This window comes from Amblyomma mixtum, chromosome 2, assembly GCF_055824585.1.
Source record: "Amblyomma mixtum isolate Tamu chromosome 2, ASM5582458v1, whole genome shotgun sequence".
Classification (NCBI taxonomy): domain Eukaryota; kingdom Metazoa; phylum Arthropoda; class Arachnida; order Ixodida; family Ixodidae; genus Amblyomma; species Amblyomma mixtum.
The window spans coordinates 236,409,203-236,434,345 of NC_143013.1; the positions used below are offsets into that span (position 1 = coordinate 236,409,203).

The 25,143-nt window shown below is 49.2% G+C and overlaps 1 protein-coding gene across 1 annotated transcript; it reads right to left on the reverse strand.

Moving 5' to 3' along the window:
- Positions 1-2,026: 2,026 nt before the first annotated feature.
- On the reverse strand, positions 2,027-24,216 carry LOC149363024 (retinal dehydrogenase 2-like). The gene is made up of 12 exons (XM_089568415.1): positions 24,047-24,216; positions 21,295-21,399; positions 12,679-12,819; positions 12,072-12,198; positions 10,895-10,956; positions 6,926-7,168; positions 5,958-6,060; positions 4,302-4,492; positions 3,264-3,586; positions 2,589-2,663; positions 2,224-2,263; positions 2,027-2,059 (listed from the first exon to the last, which is right to left on the reverse strand). The coding sequence occupies exons 1-12, from the start codon at positions 24,083-24,085 to the stop codon at positions 2,027-2,029; spliced, it is 1,482 nt and encodes a 493-aa protein (XP_089424541.1). The 5' UTR covers positions 24,086-24,216.
- Positions 24,217-25,143: the final 927 nt, after the last annotated feature.

Sequence of the window (25,143 nt, forward strand, 5' to 3'; positions counted from 1 at the left end):
CACCAGAGGGGCAAGGTGCGTGTGTGTGTGTGTGTGTGTGTGTATGTGCGCGTGTGTGCGTGCGTGCGTGCGTATGTGCGTGTGCGTGCGTGTGTGTGCGTGTGTGTGTGTGTGTGCGTGCATGTGTGCGTGCGTGCGTGCGCGCGCGTGCGTGCGTGCGTGCGCGTGAAAGTTAATAGTGCATGCCCCGACCCAGGCCGAAGCGATTAACAAATACAACGCGGCAACAAAAGACAACTGCCGAATCTGTCCCGGCAGAAGAAGCCATCATAGCTTTTGTGATCCCAGATGGCAGGCAAAAAGAGAGAGGAGAGCTTTAGACGAAATAGCATGATTTCAGCCACTTCCATAACAGGGTTTGAGCCATGGAGGCTTATGGGGCCTCCATGGAGGCCTAGCATAAAGCAATGCCAGTCTACAGCACAAGAAAGCGCTTACGTTTTTAGTGCCCAGAGATACGGCTTTTATAAGGGGAATGCGATTGCGCGTTTAAAGTGATCAGCCTGACTGCATACTAGAGCACAGCGGCATGCAGCGAACGTAACGAAAGTGCGAATATCAAAATTACACACCTCTAAGGATTTGCGTGTCGCCGTGCTCTTGAGCGTACGTGGAAGCCGTAGGCTTCGGGGGGCTGAGGCCTGGAGCTTCCTTGCCTGTCGAGACATTTGGAGCGCAAACAATGCGCAATGAGCCAAGCAGCACTGCCCAGTAGCAAACCCTGTGGGCTGTACATGTTTTTTACGAAGGCTGCACACGTGTGCATCGATGTCTTCCGAATGTTCTCTGTATCGCAAAGTCCTGATATATATAGTTAACCGTCTAAGGCGCTTTGTACGCAACTTTGAACACTAGAAGCTTTTTCTCAGGGTGTGCCCTACGTATAGCAGAGACTAGCAGAAGTTTAGCATACTGCCAGATAGTGAACGCCGCAACTAATATTTCTGAAAACAGTGAGCATGGTAGCACGTCCACATCCATTTTCTTCGGAGAGGTTTTGCCACTGTTACTATCGACAATTATTTTTTCCTGAACTTCTATCAACATGGGCATCTTCGAACAAGCAAATGATTCCACGTTGCCTATGGTGTTAATTTCACAAACACTGTTTTTTTTTTAATATTAGAGTTTTCAACTATTTTCAGTTTGCACGAAAATTTTTACATGCTTGTAAAAATTAATCTTTGGTGCATTCTGTTGAGAAACTAACAAATTGAGTTCCTGGAGGCCTGGATCTACTATTCAGGCAATTATTTTTTTCTTATCAAAGTGATATTATGGCACCACATCCATTCAGCCTTTACCATCTTTCTTGGATTATGCACTGTTGTGTGATCTAAGGCCATTTGGCGACACAAATATGGACTCATGGAAATGATTGCAGCTGTTGACCTGCTCGGAATCCAAGCCAGAAAAACGCTGCTAGCAGCAAGACAGTCTTTTTGATAGCCTCCATTGGAAAGAGTCTGGTTTGATATGTTTCATGCCACATCAGACCAGCAAGGCTGGGGATCAAGTAACTTTGGTCGAGCCGACAGAAACGGGTGCTCTCTTTCTGCCGTTCCCCCAAGACGGCCAAACATTGTTTAAAATATTCATACTATACTGCCCTGAAAACCTGCCTAGCTCTGCCTCAGGAGTTTAAGGCATGACATAAGTGGCGCAAGGCAGGCAATCACAAATCACGGCAGGCATGCGAGACAAGGGAAATCATCGCTGAATTCTCGCGCTGCAGGGATTTGCGAAAACTGACTAAGAAGATCGGCGATACGTAAAAACAAACTCAGAAGTGCCTGTCTTCCGTTCGAACGCATGTGACTGCTATTGTGGGCGCAACTTTCCCTTCAGGTTTACGGCCCAAAATTAAGAGAGAACTCAGTTTTTTTTGCGCAATTGCGTCACAGAACTGTGAGCGGCTGTTTATTTTATTTTAAAACAAATTTGAGGTTTCTTGAGTATAAGAACGGGGAGGGGGGGAGCTGTAAGGCACGTTCCGACTTTCTTCCAGTCCAGGGCGAGGAGTGCCTTACGAGTGCTTGTGTGGGATCTTGATCGTGACCTGCGAGAAACAAGAAAAGACAACAGGCATCCAGAGTTCACCTTGAAGTCCGTGGATATGACGCGCTATGTATTAACCCCAGCATGAAGCGTGAACGAAAATGAGGCATGCTATAATGACCAGGCAAATGTCGCGCAAGTATATCAACACGAAGTGTCACGTACCGTCTTTGTCTCTATGTAGTTCAGGATACCATCCTCGTTGCTGGAAACAAAATGCAGAACGTAGGTCAGAATCAAGCTAAGATAGATACAGCTGGATGTACCAGTCAGTATCGTTAACATAAGCGTCAGTGGGCTACAGATTTTTCACTTCAGAATACTAGACATAGGAAAAGGCTTGGGACACTTGAAGGAGGCTATTATTCAGAGCTAACAAGACATTCAAAAATGAAAATACTCCATGGAACTGAATAAATGTACTCTTCCTACACATCTGCGTTTTGCTGTCAAAGAAGGATAAAGCAGCCTGAAATGCCATAGCTCAGTGCATTCAACACCAGAAAAGGAACAAAGGCAAGATTGCTCACCATTCACGGTGGAGGCCAGACATCTTGTAGCCACCGAAAGGAGCCTGAACGTTGGCAGCTAGGTAGGTGTTGACCCTGTCGAAAAAAAAAGGCATATTACAGACATGCTTCGCCACGGCAGATGAACTAATGCACTCAAGCACAGCGTTCTGCAACAAGGCACCACGTGCAGCTAAGCGCTACATCGGGGTTTACTGGTGCTCATCAGCCTCCCACATGCCCAGCGTGACTTATGTAGGCAGCACCTTCTATCCCTGCTGTCAGCTCCCTCTAACCCTACTGCCAGACGCGATAGGAATGAAGTGCAATTTCCCGCAGGGTTTAAACCGGTAAATCTCAACCCACATCCTTTGCTAAATTTAGAGTTACGTCGATCCGCGCACCCGCCCACTAGCCGCCTACCCTACCGCGCCCGGTGGCGTTTATACGAGCCAGACAACCGGCTCCCCGCCCAGCAGACTGCCTTGTTCATGTAAAGGCCGCTTAGAGAGGAGTCAATTAGATATTGTCGTGTAAGTGAAGCTGGACAGCGAAGAAGTCAAAATGGTCACTGTGCCAAGCTACCGTAACTGCGCCAGGTCGAAATTAACTCAACTGCTTAAAGTTCGCTTTCGCCGGTTCGCACAGACATCGAGCCCGAATAAGAAGACGTTATATTCGAGCGGCGGCACTGACCAGACGGTGCCAGCCTGCACGCCGTCGGAGAAGGTGATGGCCGTGTTGAGGTCCTTGGTGACAACACCAGCCGCTAGACCATAGGTCGTGTCGTTGGCACGCCGCAGCACCTCATCCATGGTCTTGAACTTGAGGATCTGCTGGACGGGGCCGAAGATCTCCTCCTTGGCGATCCTCATGTCGTCCGTCACGTTGGTGAACACCGTGGGCTCGACGAAGTAGCCTTCGGTGCCGATCCGGTTGCCGCCGATCTCGACCTTAGCGCCCTCCTTCTTGCCGGACTCGATCAGGCCCAGGATCTTCTTGAACTGCTCGTCGTCGATCTGCGCACAGAACGCAACCAGGTCGTTACGTTGAGACATCATCGCTCTTAGTTGATGCAGTTGGAAAATGTGTTAGGAGAAGTCTGAGAAAATTTGCGCCACGCGCTGCTGTGGCTAAAGGACTCCGAAAGGTTCAAGTATGAACTCTGCCTTCTCATATATGCTCCTGGTAGCCGGAGCTCACTCTTTGTGAATGTGCCAGCCCGCCTGGCGAACGGCTTGACAAGCTCTTTGAGTAAAAATGACAGATCGTTTGTGGATCTTGAATGCATGTAAGCCAGTGCACGCAAACTATCTCAACACTCGTACTGCTGCTGGCTTTCAGCTACGGTTAGCGATGCTGCCAGCCAGGCCTTACCTCCGTTTATTAGGGCTGGCTATGCCACTCCATCAACAGCGTGCGTAGTTTTGTCTAGTGACTACGAGCAGTAGGCGAGCGGAGGAGGAAACGAGATAGAGAAAACAGCCCCAACGGAATAGTTTTCTCCATGCTTGTGAGTGTGCTTCTAAGTGTTGTGTCTAAAATTAGCTCGTCTGCGAAATTTCCGGCTATAGTTAAGCATAAGAAAGTTAAATATAAAGAAAGAAGATGTCACGCTGTAGGAACGACGAGAAGGTAACGTGGAAAAGTTGAAGCATTGCCCTGGACTCTTCGATATCCAGGTTGAAGAAGAAATTACGCCAGCTTGGGCGGTAGCGATGTGCTTTGCCTCACCTGCGGTCCCTGCTCGGTGGCGTCATCGAAGGGGTCTCCAACCTGCGTCCTAAGGTGAGCAGCGAGCTGCTTAGCCTTGGCGACAAACTGGTCGTAGATGTCCTCGTGCACGAAGAGCCGACTGGCAGCTACGCAGCACTGGCCCATGTTGAAGAACAGACCAATGTGAGCGATCCTGGCAGCCTCGTCCACTATGCGAATAGAAAAAAAAAGAAACGCCAAAGGTTAAACAGCAGTCGCCCGAGAAGACTTTATTCGTGCAACTGAAGTTAGAGATGTCTGCCTCTTGAAAGAAGGCACGTTCATACGCGTGGCCGCCGGTAGTTTTTAATGGCCAGATTAACTGTATTAGAGTGCATGTAGCACACGACACCTTTAAACGCGCTTGCCGGGGATGGATGGGATAAAATGGATTTCCAACCAAATTAGACGCTTTTAAGAGGTCTAGCGAAGGACGATCTTAAGTGGTCTTGAGTCGTGTTTATTGCGTGCCTTCTTGTAACTTAATTTCAGGCGTTCGCCCCTTTGGCCGGGAAATCATTCCCTTAGGCTGAGCTGCGCGTGCGCAGCCTGCGCCGTGTCAGTGGCTGGACGCCTGCGCATGAGCAACTCGTCCATGCGCGATCAGCGCTGCATGATGCCACTGTGAACGAGCAGCAATACTCAGAGGCGACCGAAGCGATCAGCGGGAAGGTGTGTTTGCAGGCGTGAGTACAAAATTTTTATTCTCTACTTGACAAAAGAATCGTTTCCCCTCCTGTCAAGATATAATTGGGTCGGCACTCCAGTGCAGTCTTCTGCCGAAGGCCTTCCGTCTCGAAAGCGCTGCCCTCTTGTTACGCGAAGCATGCCGCGCAAAAACCATGTCATTTTCGAACTTCAAACTCCATATACCATACGATACCAATTAAAAACGTTTCGACGCATTCGTTAGGCACTTTTCATTCACCGTTTGTTATGTAGGTGCGTGTTTCTGCCCATTCGTCGAGAATATTGTGGCTTATAGAAAAGTCGTCACGGGAAGAGGAAATAAATGGTCGGTGCCTCACGCAGGCCGTACATAAAGGCGGGAAGTAGTGGCTTGCTCTGACTGCCCAGCGACGTTACAGGCACGGCCATACACGCATAGTTTCAACGCGACAGAAGGAAATGCACAACACATCCTCGGAGAATTTTGCTGCACTTTCGCAGTACTGTTCAATGCATCAAGTTTGATGGAGCTTGAAGACTTTTCTTTTTTTCGGGTATGCCGTTTTACCTATCACATGACGAGTAGTTCTAGCAGCATGTAGCACGTTTGTGTGCAGCGTATACTGCGCAAGCTTGTGGGAAGACAGCGCTCCTCCTTCGCCGATGACAACTAAGTAAATTTGCGGGTACAAACTGGGTGCATGAAGTAGTTTTGTAAAAGTCTTGCAAACTCCCTTCATGCAGATTAGCAAGGACTTGCAGCCCACTTCGAGACTTTATTTGTGACATCTAGAAGTCAGATTTTGCAGTGTCTTTCCGCCGAGACAAATGAGTCATATGACGGATTTAAGACTTCCGAGATCTGGGAACCAATTTGTCAGACATTTTTTAGCAGTTTGTTTCGTTGGGATAGTTATCTTAAAGATTCCTTCCATCTCATTTAGTGCTGTCTTAGTGTGAACTTACGGTCGGCATCGGGGAAGATGACCAGGGGGCTCTTGCCACCCAGTTCAAGGTTGACCCTCTTGGTGTTGGACCTGCCGGCCGCCTCCTGGATCAGCTTGCCCACCTGCGCAAAGGGGAGAGTGCGTGTGGGTTGTGGCTGAGCACAATGGCGGAAGGATCTGCAGCAGAATGTGAAATGATTATCAAGCTTTGCGCGCCTTCTTAACCCGAAGCAATAGCGATGCCAGCTAATCACCGCCGTATCCCACAACACGAATGAGCAGGATGCGTGCAACAAGGGAAACAATGTAAAGAAAGCCGACTTCTTTTGCCGAAAGGAAAAACATCTGAGCGATTGGCGCCAAAAGCAGATTTCGTATTTTCGGGCGCGAACACTTCAGTATACCTGCACATGCCATCTGTTAATATAGCCTTTTGCAGTTTTAAATTGTCATATTGATGACTATGGTAACATGCGAGCAAGCTCTTGGGCGGCAATTTAGAACAGTATGTGCACTAGCAAATCTCGCCTGTCTTTCTGGAAGAAATGATGCGAAAAAAGCACATTATAAGAATACAATCAGTGTCGTTGTATACATCCTTTCTGGTGAACTGCAATAAAAAGGCGGGAAATTCTCCTGTTGCGAAAGCATTCCGTCCGGAAGAGTGCCTTTCTAGGTGAATTACCTCATCTGCCTCAAATGTCATCAAAGCAGTTCAGACACGCGTTCCGTTCCTTCTCATGTATCGAATACTGTTTACGCAGACGGTTGCCGCCTTCCCACTTCACGGTGTCATCTGTGATAATTACCAAGTCTTCCCTACCTCTGTACGGTCAGGTTGTTGTAAAACGCTAGAAGATAGAACGAATTCTGCATAAACCGTTGAAAACTAAGCAGCAGCCGCGAAAGAGTGGCATGTTCTAGCCAGAATCGGACCACAGGGCAAGGAGCAGAAGGTAAGCAGCGGTAGGCTATATGTACACCCACCTCGGTGGATCCGGTGAAGGAGATCTTGTTGATCTCCGGGTGCTCGGCGATGGCGGCGCCCGCGGTGGGACCGTAGCCCGGCACCACATTGACAACGCCCGGGGGGATGCCCGCCTCCTTGCACAGCTGGGCGAAGTACAGCGCCGTCAGCGGAGTCTGCTCGGCGGGCTTCACGACGCACACGCAACCAGCGGCCAGAGCGGGAGCCAGCTTCATGGCGATCAGCACCACCGGGAAGTTCCACTGTGTATAGAGCAAAGAAACGAAGGCTGTGGACCTAGGACGGGCTCCATTAGCACATACTGCAGGCTACACTAAGTAGAAATGAACGAGCATAGTAGTTTCGAGTGATACGGTTGACGCAAAGTATTAGAACACGTGTACTGCATATCGCCAGTGATGTCAGTGCGCTTTAAAGAACGCCAGGTGGTCGAAACATCCAGAGCCCTTCACTACGGAGTACTTCATGGCCTAAGTCGCTTTGAGACGTTAAACACTGCTTCTGTATAAAAAGTGAAACATTACGCGGTAAGAAATGATTGTATAGATGAAGATTCACTTTGTATTTTTGTATATAATCGACGAAACCTTTTTGCTTTTCAAGTGTCACGTCCCACCACTGTAACGGCCCCACGGCCAACAGTATTTTCGAATAAAAAAATAAAAAAACCGCCATATACCATAAACACCCTTATAAAAAGGGAATGCTCTAGAAGACTGCTTACTCCCTTTTTACTGAGATATGGGCGTATTAATGTTTAGAAAGTAGCCTTGGAAAACACTATGTCATGTCCGTTTTTGAAACAAAAATCACTAATGCCCTGCACAGTAAGGAAATGCGAAAACAATGGTTTTTGACAAAAGGAAAATTGCGCAGTAATTGTCTCGCATCTCGATGGACACTGGATCCGCGCCGCAGGGGAAGGAGGAAATCTGGTGTGTGTTTTTTTTCTGCACAACACCGAAACTGCACTTTGCTGCCCACGCACATTATGGGCTCAAACACAACGTTCGCTAGTGACGTGTTCCACTGACCATGGCTTTACTGTACGACGGCCGGCATATTACTTAGCATCGTCGCTCTCAAAAATAGCGGCCACGTAGTTGACGATGACTTTCCTTATCTGTGCACCAAGCGACGAAGCAAAAGGAAGTGCATGCCGTGGTACAGTGGAGAATGCAGTTCGAATTTCGTGCCGCAGTGTTTGCAACGCGTCAGTAGCCGACGCTGCACTGGCACTGGGCTTCCTGCACACCTCGTGCGCTTAGTTCCGGTTTTGTGCGAAACAAAAATAGCACAAGATTTTGTGGGCTTTATAGACTTCGTTCCACACTGTCATGGCACTGTCTCGAACGTGGCTACAAACTCGCCATTGCCACTAACCACCGTACTGTCAATTTAGAACTTCACTAGAAAATCTTAGTTCATGTTCTAGCTAAATAGTATGCTTACTAAGTAATTGACATCTGCTGCACGCTTACAGTGTGTTCCTGTAAAGTTGTATTTATCTTTAGGAATGAGTGCTTGCTGAAGCATCTGAGATATTCCTGAAAGGTGACAGGATAGACGATATATGACTGATTAGGAGCATGCGTCCTGCCAGTCTATTTCACGCCTCTCCAGCACAGAGGCGTACAACTAATCCAACTCTTCTCTACTACATGCCAGTCCAGATTAAAGCCTAGGGGCTTCAGTCCAGACCGACGCGAAACCACGACATTACAGTACTCTATGCCGGTTGCTCCCCCTGCACGATAAGTGCCGCAGTGGCACCACATGTGCTCGGTTTGTGTGTTGAAGCCGCCGGTTAATACGCAAGCACACCGCCGGAGAACATGCGAAAGTTAGAGGAAGCTCAACAACGCTTCCACGAGTAGCCTAGCCGCATCGCTGCACGCCAGCAGTTGCGCGAGTGCATTCGCCACCTGCAAACGCGATACAGCGCCCCGTGCTCCGCTGCTACTACGCACTATACAACCACCACGGTTCTGCTCGGGAACAACAAGGTTAAAATGGTCGTTTATGAGAACAGGCGATTTGCGCTTCTTGTTTTTCTTGCCAGATATATGTGCGCGGGAACGTAACTGAGAATGCGTGAAGCAGTGTGCGGCCTTGGCCAAGCATGTATAGAGGCTATAGACGAATCAAGGGCCTCCAAATCAGTGAGATAGAGTATAGAAGCATGCCGAGGACACTTCTTGCACTCCTACACTTTTGGAGGTTATGACAGGTACAGCTGTTATCAGGCCCCAGGCACTAGAATAGCGAACTGTGTCGCATAGTTCCGAGACAGCCGACAGTGGGCACGGAGACAGTGGGCACGGAGACAGTGGGCACGGAGACAGTGGGCACGGAGACAGTGGGCACGGAGACAGTGCGCACGGAGACAGTGCGCACGGAGACAGTGCGCACGGAGACAGTGCGCACGGAGACAGTGCGCACGGAGACAGTGCGCACGGAGACAGTGCGCACGGAGACAGTGCGCACGGAGACAGTGCGCACGGAGACAGTGCGCACGGAGACATTGAATAGGTTGGGGCAACCGAAAAGGAAATAAAAATAATAGGCCCCTGCCTGCACCGTTTACACACAACAGGCTTAACCCAATTGGAAAATAAAAGAGGATGCCCGTAGGCAAGTTGTAATTTGACCACCCGTGGGTGGAAAAATAAAATATTAGGGATAATGCTACATTAGCGACCCACAGCCGAGAGAGCGGGCCCGGGGAGGCTCCCCTGACCTCCCCTGGGAAGTAGCGGAAAGGGAAATGGGACGTGGGAAGGGAATGGGGACAGCGAGATTTTTGCTCTGATCCTTCAATTATCTCGACTCCATTACTGGCCCGCCTGGCCAGGGCAGGGAGAGCATCGAGATTGCCCAATGGTGCGGCCCCACTCACGGGATGCCCGACCACCCACCATACGCAACGGGCTCCGACCGTCGGAGACAGGAAAACCTAACACGGGGTCAGTAGCTACCTGGGGCTCCTCATCGCTCACTAGAAGGCTTTTCCCACCTGCCGGCTACTAGCCGTTGAAGGTTTTTCGCGGTTTTTCGGACACCGGAAGTATGTGTGATTGTCCACTCCAGTGGAGACGCCCAGTTCGTCAACGGCCTCGCGGCCTCAGAACCGGTCAGACTCCGGGGGGCCCATCTGTGCTTCCTCCAACCATCCATGCACTTATTTCCTCTCCTAGCTTACTCTTCTCCTACTGAGGAGAGAGTGTTCAAGGCTGGGCGACCGGGCCACTAACCAAGAACGTGGCTTAGGATGAGATGACCCGGGCCTACTCCACCGGTACTCCACACATCTTCGGTTTTCGCCAGACTCTTACGAGGCAGTACTAAGCCCTCATCCCCCGGCATCCCGCAGGCGGTTAAGCCTGCGGCCGGCCGTAAGGCCGCTTCCCCGGGGCGGCGGTCCTCAGAGCCTGGCCACTATGAACCCCCGCGCGGACCTGGTTTCTCCGTAACCAGAAACCGACGCGTCGGTAGCCAGACTTGCACGCCCCCGCGCGCAGAGGAAGGAAGGTAGCATGTATTCGAAAACCTTTTGGCGTTTTGACATGCCTTCCGGGCCGGATTTCGTGGGTCCAACCTGAGTATAAACCCAGGCCTGCCTCCGCTCAGGCATCGGACCTCACGTGCACGACTGGCCCTCACAGTCGTCTGGGAGTCGCTGCCACTCCCATTGGGGGTTTGCATCCCCAGAGGATGGGTCCCGGCCATCCCATCCCCACTGCTGGCATTGCACCGAAACAAAGCCTAGTAGCCGAAACTACACCGGCCCGTATTCGGTGGCGGGGGGGGCCACGAGCAGGCTGCACAGTCAGATTTCCCCCCCTGCGCACGGAGACAGTGCGCACGGAGACAGTGCGCACGGAGACAGTGCGCACGGAGACAGTGCGCACGGAGACACCAGCAATCGATGGTATACGTTCGCGCTTGGCATGCAGTGCGATACTCACGGGCAGGATTTGACCGCAGATGCCCACGGGCTCGCAGCGAGTGTAGGTGAAGTAGCTGCCGTCTGTAAGAGGAGAGGGGAATAACAAGGTTAACAAAAATATGTTGCTCTAGAACCCCCTCTAAAAACAAATATGGATGGACGGACGCCGCTTTTCCGAGCATGGTGAAGGGGTCTTAGTAGTCGTGTCAACGTGTTTCCTAAACCTTGGCATAGTGGTTGCATGCTGTCGTAGATGTGTTTAGCAAACTTAATGTAGCAATTTATTTTGAACCAAAATGACAGCTAGGTAGACAAACGACCAAATGTTTCAAGGACACGCGATTTCCGTCTCATTAAACGAGCATTAAGAATTTTTTAAATGTTATGGGAACTGCTTGGTGAAACAAACAAGTATTAATTGTGCCTTTCCGTCTGTTAGGAGGGAGTGAAAAAAATCTCCCCAGCAGTACACATCATTGGCCTAATAATGGAAATGTATTAGCATGGCCCATGACGGTCCTTTGCAGGACCAGCAGTGGCTACGTCTATTTCAAGAAAAAAAGGACTGTCCCACTGTGCGGATATGTGTCCGGGTTGTACAAGTAAACAATTGTATTCAATACATGATGCTTTTAGGCGCGTACCTTTAAGAAATAAGGAATTCATGCTATCCTGCCTATTTATCAACGAGGCTCGGGGCGATGCCTATACACCAGAGCTGCACGCACTGTTTCAGGGCTTCAGAAAAAAGCGGATGGCTCAGAACAGCTGCAGGCAGCAAAAGGAGAATAGATCTGCCGGAACGAGCATAATGAATAATCCACCCGCCGTCGGTTATAAAGTAAGAAAATACAGTTTCAACTGGTTTCCGTATGACTAGCTTAAAGGTGCGTACTTATCCGCGTCGCGCAACCAATCTAACGGAATAGCGACAAGAAAGTGACAGGTTGAGAGCACTATACAAAAGCTGACGATGTTGGAAACGAAACAGACATAAATTCCAGGTCGAAGAAAAAATCTAAAAATGTGTGTAATGTACACCTGCCGCAGGCCCAGTGTACAAGACAGCATCCCAGCGCAGTGATGAAGAAGCGTTTATACTGAGGGAACAGCACGTTGTTTGCAAAGCCAGCCAGATCTACAGCCACACTATAAGTGGTGCTTCAGGGCTAGTGCATGAAGTACCGTGTACGTACCAGCAGGGATGGTCTTGCCGTGAACCTTGTCGGCGAAGCCGGCGTAGTAGCGAAGGTGCTTCATGGAACAGTCAATGTCCTCCTGGGCGTACTTGTACGGCTTGCCGTTGTTCAGAGTCTCCAAGCTCTGCGAGCAGGTGCAGACTCAATTAGCTAGACCCTCTTATAGGTCTCCATAGATCCTGGCAGCAGTGCACTCGCTGCCCTGCGCAATTGTCTTAATTTGTAAGGTGGCACAAAAATATGTTTTAAGTCGGGGAACGAATCCTTAATAAGAAGCCTAGGAGCTTCCTGCGTGTGACTGTAGCTCACTACAGAATGCCGACTGTTCTAGGCGGACCACACTAAACGGGAACACTTCAGCATGTGGTTATAAGTTTCGAGCAGCGCCTGCTGCTGGCGCATTTAATAACTATTTGGACTGTGACATTCTATTGGCGGTGTGACAGCCACGAGAAGCTACGTGGTCAAGTGCTACCGCTAAGTGCGGTACACCCTGTACGTCACAACCGTACACGCATGGCATGCAGCGATTGAAAATTAAAGCTTCGGCGGAAAGAAGCGTTAAAAATAAAGCAACGTCTCGTATCATGAAGTTTCTACGCACTGCGATGTAGTCACGGTCGCGGTCCAGCAGGTCGGCGAGCTTGAGCAGGTACAGTGCCCGCTGCGAGGCATCGATGGTGCGCCATTTGGACTTGAGGTCGAAGGCAGCCTTGGCAGCAGCCACCGCCTTGTCAATGTCTGCCTGTGGACAAGAGTAAGAGAAGGACATGGGAATGAAAAAAAAATATGTACATGTTGACCACTCCGCCTCCAATCATACGACACTGATGAGTAATGATTTTTGGAGTAGAAAATTAGCCTAATAAAATATGGCTGTGCTCATGCAAGTGCTTTCTTCCAAAAGGGCCGGAAGATGTTACAAAGGATCAGTATACCAACATTCTACACAAAGAGAGATGCACGTACGATTCATGAGTAGTAAGCACTTGCACCATTCAATCACTCCTTCATCCCCCCCCCCCCCCTTCATCACGGTTCGATTAAATTGTACATTAAAAGTGAAACTGCTGTCACCTCTTTAGTTTCGTTATAAAAGGTTTTTAGTACATCGAAGATGTATACTGGTTTACCGGACGTCAGGTGCGCCCGCCTAGTGATAGGGTCGCGGCTTGGTGGAGTCACCGCGCGTGCGCAGCAGTCATCTCGTAAACCGGTGTACGTCTCTTCTAGGCTAAATGTTTGTATAGACTAGAAAAGTCAACGCGAAAAGTTCTAAACAGGAGACTACTTCAAGGGCACTCCCTCTCGGGGACAGAACCAACAGTTCAGCCAGGTCCGGGCGGCCTTGGCAAGCTGCTTTCAGCCTGAGTAATTTATCACGCGGTGCTTTCAGTATTACGAATCGTGTGAAGCTTCCAGAAACACTGTATGTGTTCACGGTCTCGTGGCACAAGCCGGGGCACTTTATTTTTGTTTATTCTTTTTCCCAGCCCCTACAGAGCATTTGTTTCCATGTTCGGGGGTTCGCAAAGAGTGAGCAAGGAAAAGGGGTGGGTGTCATGGGTGCGGGCGAGAGCACGGACCATAATCTGCTGGACTAAATGAGATATCCAGTGCGTGTAGCTCTAGAGTAATACGATGAAGCATTGGGAAAGCAAGGCACCTAATCAGTAGAATAGGAAGTGCCGATGATACAAACCACGTCACAGATTAAGTACAAGGGCCTTACAGCGAAAGCAGCTGCCGCACTCCAATGCTAACCACGGTGGCAGGCATTTTGGTAGAGCACACCCGAAAGACACATCGTAGCTTGCGGACAAAATGGCTTACTAATACGGCAACAGGGAGCTACTCCCCTCACGTGATTCGAACAGTGACACTGATGCAGAGGCGGCATTAAGTCAGTGAGTGGCACCCCGTGCGCCCGTACTGCGTGGTGGCCCAAGGGAAACAGGACCAAGTATAACTACCCTGTACTGATCTGGAGTATACAAAAATACAGGATTTAAACGTAACGCAAGTACTAGCCCTGCCACAAACAAGCTGGCGGGGAGACTTACGAGCTCCTGAGCATAAGGCCCTGGCGCGGCCCGACGTACGATGTTTACGGTATCGGATATCAAAAGTAGTGAACGACACGAAGTAGAGCTGCATTAGTAAGATTTAAAGGTAATGCGAAGCACTTCACTGCAAAGTGAAGGCGGGTGGCGAGAAGTTCGTTGTCATCGTTTCAGTATTGTTACGACCCATCTTGAGACCCGAGATGAAACGGAGGTGGATTCAACAGTAGCGGCCATTTCGACGAGACGTTTGACCCCAAGATGACCCCACGGCTCGGTGCCAACGACCTTCTAGAAGGTTCTAGAAGGACCGACGACCGGGGAAGATAGGTTGCCCCTCGACTGAAAGAAGCTCGGAACGAATCAGAGGAAGTCGGCCCAGCTGCGTCTGCGACGTCAACAGGCCACACCTGTGTTCGACGGACGCGAGCGGCCGACACAATGCTACCGTGATGCGGACTTAGCATCTTCCTCGCCAGTTCCCACGTGCGGCCTCTCAACAGGTGTCTTAGTTGGCAGTGACGTGTGGTGGCGATCTTTTGTGTCACGATGAATTGCCGCCTAGTGAAAGGGCTCAACAGGTCTTCGTTGGCTGTGCTAGTGCCGATCTTTTGTGTCGCGATGAATTGTCGCCTGGTGAAAGGGCGGAGCCTTGGGCTATATAACCTGCGACCAAAGTGAGCACGAACGCTCTGGACCTTCGGTAACAGGTTCATCCATTGGCTCTGGGTCCTGGGTAAAAGGCTCATCCAGTCATTCGACGTCATGAACTCTTAAATTTTGATTCCTTGTTCTTTTTGTAAATAAGTGTCGTAGTTTCTTTCCATTAAATCTGCTTGTTTTTGTAATCTCCAACTTCGAAGCTTCAGACTTTCCTCAGCCCGACGTCTAAACACGCTACCAAATGGAGCCCGGGTTCGAGCTTTCCTGTGCGCCACAACAACTGGTGGCAGCGGTGGGGTTCTGCAACCTCGAGTCGCAACAGTATAAAGTTCATTGTCCGGAAAGAGTATTACAGGCGGCAATTGTGAAAACTGAAACAGACTTCACACCGCAGCTCCTCGGGTGTCAAGCTCTTACCTTCCTAATCCTAGTTCACCCGATTGCACTCGTGAGAAGAAAAAAAGGAGACGAAGAAGGCGCCTCGTGCCCTCGGGTCATATCGCGTCGTTTCCCGCGCGTTCTATACATAGCCTGTCCTTGGCGTGAGGCCTTTCCGTATGCTGTTGGCCTGAAGGTCTACACATGCCAAGAAAGGAAGACAACGGGGCTGAGCGGGACGCCAAGCGTACGCAGATATCAGAGGAGGCCCTCAACCCCTTCCATGCCGAGTCAGACTGAAAGATTGCGCAAAACTTCTCGCCGTAGTCGTCAGTGCGACGGCGCCCTGAGAAAGTGTAAACGAAGCCAATTGACGAGCTTTCTCTCTGCTTCCTGCTATCCTTAACAGCCACAGGCGGACGCCTCCGTCGGATGAACGCCCTTGCAGACCCCGACTCCTTCGCAGCCGTGGCCGGCGTGCGTTTGGCAGTCTCGAAGAGACGCCTGCTAGAAGGATGCCTTTGCGCCGTCTAGGGGGCGGCGGCACTTGAGATAACAAGGAAAGCGCGCCGGCGCTTCCCGCAGCCGGCTTCGGACAGTAAAGAGACTCTCGCTTGCACGTGCAAAAGACCAAGCAAACAAGAATGCTTGGCTGGCTGCCCGAGTCAGTTTTGTTTTCGCTGTTTTAAGACCGAGCCTACAGCAGAGGCTCAGAGCCGAGCTCTTCGCTTCCTCTGTGCCGTTTATAGGAAGATTGATTTTTTTTTCGCCGAGCAGAACCAGGAAGTTAAAATGGACACTTTCACGCGGATATCTGAACGAACATCTAACAATGAATGCAGCTCATTTCGAATGAGAAAACTAAATTTTATTCGGGGCAAGACTACCGCACTTTTGATTTTCTACGCGCTGGTCTTGTCTTTCTTCTCCCGTCCTTTTCGCTGTCTTTTAAGATGAACCCACACCAACTAACCCAAACGTCTACTCTTATGCATTCTGTGCTGAAGTTCTGGCAAAACAGTGAACAATACATCGCCAAATCAAACTTGCAGTATTGATTGGACAAATTATTTGAGAAGACAGGTCCTGATCACCCTTCAGTTCACATTTTCGGGGAATGGCTCCCACAGAAGTAAAAGTTGCACAGAAGACTAAATACGCGACAGTAATTTTGTTTACTGCGCTTACTACATTACCAAGTAAGCCTAACAAAATCGGCCTTTATCGGGCATAGCGGAAAAATGACGACAGAATGCTTTACACTGTTAGAGTCCAGCACCACAAGCTGGAGGCCAGATTACAGTAGACAGCCCCAATTATGATCATTAACTGCCTGCTGCACAGCATGCTAGCCTGTTGCTGTTTTCGCGACGAGAGGTAACTTAGCCACAGAACCCGAGCTAGCATGTACCACTAGACGCTATATAGTGGAGCCGGTTGAGTTCCTTGAGGGACTACTAACCGACAGATGCTCGGTATCTGAGGTAGATATAGTACGGAAATGTTACAGGGTACTATTCTTCTGAGGCTGCGGTTAGAGGTGAAAGTCTTGACCTCGACTGAGAGGCATCACTTGAAATGTGATCGTACGCATTGAAAAGAGTGGTTGGGAGCTTGGACGACTAATGCTACGTGCTTGGACACACAGAAGGCAAATAGAAGCCTCAAGAACACGAACGTCGCATCAAACTCTCACAGGTGGTGAACGTTTCCTGTATAAGGTCGGCGTTTGACGAACGTGTCATCTGAGCCGTCTATCCGTGCACCGCTTCACGTCGACGAATTCACTATAGATAAGAGTCGTACACGTTTTAGCCTAGCCTCACACGGCCAGGGGCGCGCATAAGACGACCAGATAAGCAGACGCGGAATTCCGCATGGGGAAAAAAAAAAAAACAGCGAATGAAGGACTGCAGCTCTCGAGGGACACGATAACGTTCCGCACAGAGGCGTGCGGTATAGGCGTCGGCATTGCAGGATCTTCCCTGAATCGAAGCCATTGTGGTCGCTTATCAGATGTTTTCAGTAATCACGCTATATTGTGCAGCCATCAAGTGCTCGACGCCGTCTGCACGGGGATACGCCGACGATGGGACAAGCTAGCTGGGCACTTTGCGCTCTCCAGGATAAGACGGGGTCTGCGCACAGGGCTGTGCACACGTGGACGAACAATAGGAGAGATTATCTAAAGGCGTCAGACGTCGGGGTGCGAGGTATATCGAAGTGAAAATGAAATGAAAGCGCAAGCATGTCGAAACATTTGCTAGGAGGAAGATGTACTGGGATGAAAGGTTATCAAAAGGATCCGCCTTCCAGAGCGCAGATCGAAGCGGCGGCCGATAAGGAGTGTGCGCGTACTCCTTGACAACTTGTCTGCAGCTGCTTTTTACTGTGCTGAAGCGGCCAGAGCTACAGCTCTGGACAGGAGCCTCACTGGACCGCAGCTTTACACTGAGACTAGACGGTCCATAAAGCACCACGTGAAGGGACGGCTGTTAGCAATTCAAAGAGCAATCAGCTTTGTACGGGATAAAATGTCCACACTAAAAGGATCGAAGCTCTTATTGCTTAATGTGCATCGACGTGGTGGAACTGCGCGAAGGCTACGGACGGCAAGTCGAGACAACCTGCTCAGGCAAGGACTACGGAGAAAAAAAATCAGCCCGGAAAGTCTAACACGCGTTATACAAAATGTTTCGTGGCTTAACACAAAGACAGCCGAAGATGCGGCTTTACGCTTTTCGCTGACCTGATAAAAGTGCTCGGCTGCAACTTCCGATTTAGCCCTGAACCATGACCGGAACATTGTTCGAGACGCAGATTCAATCACCGTGAGTGATTCGCAAAATTCTAGGCACAAACGCTCACATACTTTGAAGGTTATGCATTACACCATTTTTCGTAGTAATTCCGCGTACTGTGAAGGCTCTCGACCTAATATAACCGGACGACCATGCTACAAAATGAACAGAAAACATACGTGACGCGAAGCTTTGGCTGGACGAGTACTGGCGGGGATGTTATCTACAATCCACTATATACTCTCTCCGGTATAAAACTGCTTGCGTGGAGATTAAAGAACACAAGACCTATTTGATAGAACTGTCTTTCCCTCATGTGAATGAGTATTTTTTTGCCAGTGACAACCTAACCGTGGCCACACTGGCTTGCAATAAACCAAATGAAAAGACTGCTTAATAAGACCTGCACAGACTTTTACATATGGAGACTGTGTGAGCTTTAGCTGCTCTTCTACAGAATAGTTACCCATGGAACCGGTGTCAAAGCTCTACAAGACGCGCCAGAAGGCCTTTCGCGGTTGTGAAATATGTCTACCAATTACAGCAAAAAAAGCCTTCCTGTAGATGTGGTCTCCGATGTAATCGAGAATTGATCGCCTTTGTGCAAGTATGCTGGCATTTCATCGCAGCTGTTTTTAATTCCTTGAAAAATTTTGTTTGTAATTAAGGGGAGACGCTGGTCTGGAACATTTTTATTATTAAAGATATCGTAATGAAATTAGTTGTGTATGCGGGTTTCTTCCCGTTTTCAAAATTATAATGTTTCAGTATACCACAAATATTTCCCACATTATAGGAAAATAGCTGAAGCCTTACTAGGCAAATTCTTACGGGTAATTAAGATACTTTCTTTCGACAGTCTTTTGGTTTCAATTTAAATGGGGCTGTAGCGAATGACCTGCCTTCTGAAGCTATGCTCATCACATTACTGTTGGAGTACGTCATCACATTAGAATGTAAAATTGTTGTCCAAGCACGAGAATTATGAAATACAATTAGGTGACAATGGTTCACAAAATGTGAAATGTTTGACTAAGCCAAACAAAAACAGCATAGCTCTACAGTTTAGTCCTTTCTGAATTCAGCGGTATAAGAATAAATGAAATTGCACAATAAAAACGCAATAAAAACTTACCTAAGGCTAGTCATGTTAGCAAAAAATACGAAGCTGAGAAAATCGTACTTGAAGTGCGGGCGCCAGCCATTCGGAGGACGTTGTCAAAGCCTCAAAAAAAAAAAAAGCGGAATGCCGACCTTCCAAAAATCTCACGTGAGCAATACCAGCAAGTGGGGAAAGAGCGCAGCTTTCAAACAAAACCAAGATGGCGGCCATTGCAAGCGACTGGCTTGATGTCCTGCCACGTTTCGCTCCGAAATCGCTATTTCCGGGCTTTGTAGACACGAAATAGATATTTTATTATTTGGAGGTTGAATTCAGACCTTGAAACGTTTTCCACAGGAACTTTAGACTGTATTGATCCCGAATATGCCACTTCTGCAAAATCTAAATTTTCGCTTTTTGTTATCAGTTCAGGACCCCCGTCATTCCTTACAGCAGGCCCAGGAGAGCAGCGATGAGTAGGAGCAAGGAAAAAAAAAATAAATTCATTCTACCTTCTTCGACACGAAGACTGTCGGACTGAAAACGTAAAAAAAAAGTACGATACAGCTGAAGCAAATCATTCATCGGCTCAGCGAAGGCAACGCCATTTTTTTTACTAATAGAGCCGCGCGTTACGAAGAGAAGAAACTAAGAGCACCAAGACACCGACAACTAAGACCAGTGTCGAGCCTGGCCTACAAGGCGCGTAAATGACGCCGATGTCTGGTACCAGCCGGACAAGAATCCGCCAGCCAGGAAAGGCGGCGTTCGGTGCCGCGGATACGGCAGGCGTGTCTGCGGGTGACGTTCGTGCTCGGAGGCAGCAACGAAAGCGGAGAGAAGCGCGGTGTCTGAAAACCGAGAACCCGCGCTCGCTCTTGGGAAAGTCTGCCCGTTGCGCTGGACCACAACGCCGCCACAGGAAGCGCGACGCAGGCAACGGCGACCGGAAACAGATCATGTCACCGGCGGCTCGCTCGGAGACAGGCAACGGCTACGCGGCGAGTACGGAAAGCAAGGCAGGCAAGGCGCGAACCAACCAGGCTTCGGCACTCACTACCGAGGCTACGGGGACGTCGTCGGAGGCTCCTGACAAGATGCTAAGGTTAGTGACAAATGCATGTTCGCAGGCTGACATTCCTGCGACCAACAGCGCCGAACTTTGGGGCAGAGTTGAAATGTAGCCGCGATTGGAAAGAAAAAAAAAGTGAAAGCACTTGTTTAGTGCGGTGAAGGCGGAATATTCCCAAGGAAGGACTAAATATCTAGTCTATAAGGGCCCCCGCAGTACGGAAGGGCGGCGGGTGGGGGCCTATGTCTCTAGTGCCTATACTACTGTGCGTCGTTATAAAGCGTTAGAATGCCGAGAATGAAAATGAATTAAAGGGTAGGATAATTCGAATGATGACCCTCCGAACAGAAAGAAGGGCGGCAGGAAATGCGGCGAACAATGACAAACTGGAAATATACAGATCGGACGTTTCCCGGCGCTCCGGTTGTATTAAATGTTCCCCAAAGAACACTCCCTCAGTGAACAAGTGCTGTTCTTGCTGGAAAAACTATGCCGATGAAGGGAATCGCAAACAGCACTGAATGCCATCCTGAACGCAGGACAAAAAAAAAAAAAGAAAACATGTGCAGGGGAGCTCACTGCCTGTATCTGCGTCGCCGTGTTCACAATGTTCGCTGAGGCACGCCATGAGCCACTTGTGCATACCAGAGCAACGTACAGGTGGAAAAACATGTGCCTGTAGTTCTGAACGACGGGCTTATCGGAGGCCGTGCCTGAAGAGCTGTGCGCGCGGATTGACGAATTAATATAAAAGAACCGTAAAAAAAAATCCCATGGTAACTTCTGGTAGAGTTCACTATGCATGTGCAGGGACGCTATGGGAAGCACCGGAAAGCGGAATATTCAACCAGCGAAACATCCAAGGTCCATGAGCTGTGAGAGGGAAATGAAGGCGCGATGTTGCGGGGTTTGAGCGCTAACATGTTCGCAGAGCCTTCTGCGGGGCCATTACTTTTGCACCGCCGAATGCCTGAAACCAAGAGCCACCGATAAGCCTTGTAGGAACCTTGAAGACCAGACAAGGATATGAAGACAGAGATTGAAGGTAAGAGGGTCGTATTGATTTGCAGGAGAGAACGTACAGCAGGTTACTTTACTACGGCAGAGCCAGGCTGTCGAGCACGAGAAAAGCGAGACTCACCTTGTCACCCTCCTGGACATCGGCGATCTTCTTGCCCGTGGACGGGTTGTAGACGGGAAAGGTCTTGCCGCTCACGGAGTTCACGAACTCGTTGTTGATGAAGAGCTGCAGAGAAAGAGAGGGATTGACGGATTACTGGGTACCAAAGCAATACAGCCTGCAGGCACCGAAGCACGCTGTAGCGGAGGGCTCACGATTGGTTTTAGTCACTTTGGGTTGCCCATGGAGGATGTTGAGATTTCTCTCCGCATACCCTTCACCGTATAATCGGGAACTGTTGAGCGAGCTTACCGCCGTAGGCACTGAGCCACTGCGGAGTGCAAAAACAGTCAAGTTCCAAGGCTCACCGTGGTGGCGCTTCGAATTCGCAGTAACCATTTACAACCAAAGGAATGGCTTTCTGAACGCCGCTAATGGTTAACACTCTGGTGAACGCTGATCGTCGGAAAACACCTAGCCCGACACGAGAAATTAGAATAAGCCCACAGAATAAAAAGTTCCGAGGAACGCTTTGTGCAGTTTGTCTTTACTATAGTGTCTGTCTGTGCAGCTGTTTCCCCGACAAGTAATCCCTTTACGAGAGGTGTCAGTTATAACCAGAGTAGTCACCAAAAGGACTAACAACGGATAAAACAATTGCATGAACGAAAGTCCCCACATAAAGCGCAAGCGACAGCTGACGTATATGCTGCGGCAAGGCTTGTTATGCAGAGTACTGATCGTGCCTCTGATTTCGGTCGAATCGCACTTTCACCATCACTGTATGCGAAGGCCAGAGCAATGCTAAAGGAGGCCACATGGCTGCCTTGGCTGTTGAGCCGGCATCTGTGCCCTCCGTACACACACACGCGCCTGTGGTTATCACGACGCACGCGGAAAGGAGTGGCTTAACGGCAAATGATCAAAAAGAAATGCTGCGACCAGAAAGGAGACGCTGGAAATAGAACCGCGATTAGACAAGTCAGTCGTCGCGCTTGTGTTAAACGGCGACAAAGAGGACAAAGCGACGCAGCTAAGAGGCAAGCATTCGTATTCAATGAACTGAACGTTTGTGATCACTTCTCTTGCTTTTGTTTTTAGTGGGCATTGCTTAGAATTTTTTCTGAGAGCTTGTTCATGACAAATGATACAAGTTGTCGATCAAGCACGAAGAAAAAAAAAATGTCAATGCACAAACGCTTTTTGAAAAGAAAGCAGTTACAAGAACAGCAGAGGATTGTGCAGCTCGCTACGGCCACTCCCGTGGGCTTAGAATTATTTTACGAGAATGTAGGTGCCGGTAACAGACGCAAAAGCGAATTATTCGGTACACAGAAAATGGCTCCTAGCAACAATCAGAGCTAAAGTGAACTGAAGGCTGCTATGAGCATGCGTTGAATGATTATTCTCAGCTATCTCCAACTGAAACGTGTAGAGTGTGCCGTCAGTTACTATAGCTAGTGGACGGTACATTTTTAAGTGTACAACACCTTCATGGTGTGTTAGCAGACATTGGATTGTGTCAAAATGTGGGCTTATACGATACGGCAAAGGATGTGCAGACCCGGGCGTTAGTGAAAAATTTGCTGCACAAACTATCGCCTGTTATTTAGCGAGGCGGACGTGGGGTAGGGCCGATGACAGAACAGGAAACGCGAAAAATGAATGATGTAAATGTTTAATAAATCATAGTGTGTGCGTCTGGTGGATAGGGCAGCACGCAAAAGACTGGGGAAGCGGAGATTGCGAAAGCTTATGGAGTTCAACAGTTTGATGCACATACATGGAAAAGAGGCGGCGCGGGGGCCCCCTATGGGTTGTAATGGATATAACCTGAACTGCCGGTCTGACAATTTTTAGGCATAAAGTGGCTGGGGTGCTTCAAGCCCTCGTTGTATTCTGAAGTACCCAAAAGAGAATGGAACCGAACATAGTGGCGTTAAGGCCGAATTCATGGAAACTATTCATGGAAAAAAAAAGTTCGATTAAGCTTGCAATGCTGCCCACGTAGGCAGTTTTGCGTTTTTTCTAAAGGCCCTGTCGTGGCCTGCATCGAACTTTAGACAGTCCCTTCAGTAAAAACGAGTTCCCAGCCAACGTGGTGCCGAAAGCACGTAGTAATCATGTCATGCTAACAGTCGGGCATGTGTAGATACAGCTGCGGAGCCCGAGTTGTGATGTGCGAAGCGTGCACGACAACTGAGAATAGCACCGTACTGAGAATAGCACCGTCTTCCGTACATTCATAACAGCAGAAACTTTCGCTAAAAACAGCCTGTGATGGGTTTTCGTTATTAAGCCCGACATTAAAGCTGAAGCTTCAGTAATAAAGCACGAACAGCTCCAACTGTTATCGAGAGAGGTGGCGACAAGAACGCCTATAAAACGCAGTCGAAACCGGGATTGGAAGCGGCACGCCAGCACAGCGGGAGCTCGGAAAAGGCACAGATGGCTTCGCAGCAGGCGCCGAGGGGCAGCCTTTCAACGCCGCCGGACCCGACACAAACAAATACATGCGCGGCACAAAGCAAGCCACCCGACGACTGCCGAAGCTAACTCTTGTTGCGAAAATGTGGGCGTATACTAAGGCAAGGCAAGGGTCGTCGACCTTGGCCCGGAGTCGCCGTTTAAGGAGGCGAATAACAACAGCAACAAAAAAAAAGACGCGGAGTGCTATATAAGTACAAATTTAAAATAGAGGCGCGGCAGAACCCGCAAAACATGACGCGACGAGCAGGTAGGGTCGTCGTTTTTCTTTTTTTCTTCCGCTTACCTGGGTGAACTTGATGGCTGGGTTCCTGTCGGGGGCCATGGCTTCCGAGGGGTGAGCTTCGCTGGAGCGGTAGAGCGGCGGAGGTACCAAACACCGAGTGGTGAAGAAGACCTAGCAAGGGGCGGCTTTTATACTGGCGCGCTCTCCTAGACCGCGGCGCTGCCGGCGTGCCTCTGCGATAAATGAGATAAAGAAAAAAGGAAGCAAAGAGAAGAAAGAGCACATGGGGCGCCAAAGAAGGAAACAAATCGCTGCTGCTGCCACCTGCCGCGGTTTGAAAACATCTCGTGTGTGCGGATGTGGCCTCCGAGATTGAAGTTAGGAGGAACGCTTACGCGCATCTCAGAGCGGGCGGTGACATTGCGCATTTATTTACACCCTGCCTATTTTTCGATAGCCGAGTAACAACTTTCACAGAAACTAAAGAGCTAGAGTTGCGCATATGTGTAGATACGTAGCAGCTATGAATGTGAACTGCGCAGAATGCGCTATGTGAAGTCCTTTTCTTTACGCCTGCGTCCTGTCTGGTCTGTACGATTCCAAGGGTACGCACCAACTAGAAATGTGCCATTTACTGCAAAAAAAAAAACACAGACAAAACGCATTTCCGCGTAAGTCTGCGCGGGTTCGGGACTTTATACACACCTAAAAGCGTAAGAAATGAAAAGCATGAAAGAACCGAGTTAGCACCGAAACACTACAATAACGCTGCTTTTTTTTTGTTTTGGTCAAACGTTAATCATTGCTCATAATGTCTATTTTTCTCACGTTTTTACAAAAATAAACTAGAATAACATTTACCTAGCATGAGCTAGACATTCAAACAACATAATGCAACATTTTCGAAAGCGTTAAAGCAACCCTGTACAATCATGCAGACGCCCCAGTCGTGGAGGTACAAAATTTAATCAACGCTTTGCAAGTACCAACCAGGAGGGTGACACTTAGCTCCACAATACAGCACAACATGCAACTCATACACGCACCTCCGAAGGGATACCATGCAGTCAAGTTTGTATAGCCATTACTGAAGGGTGTCCCATGTGTGATGTATGATAGCGGCGAATGAGTAATAACCAAGGTTTCCTGACAAAATG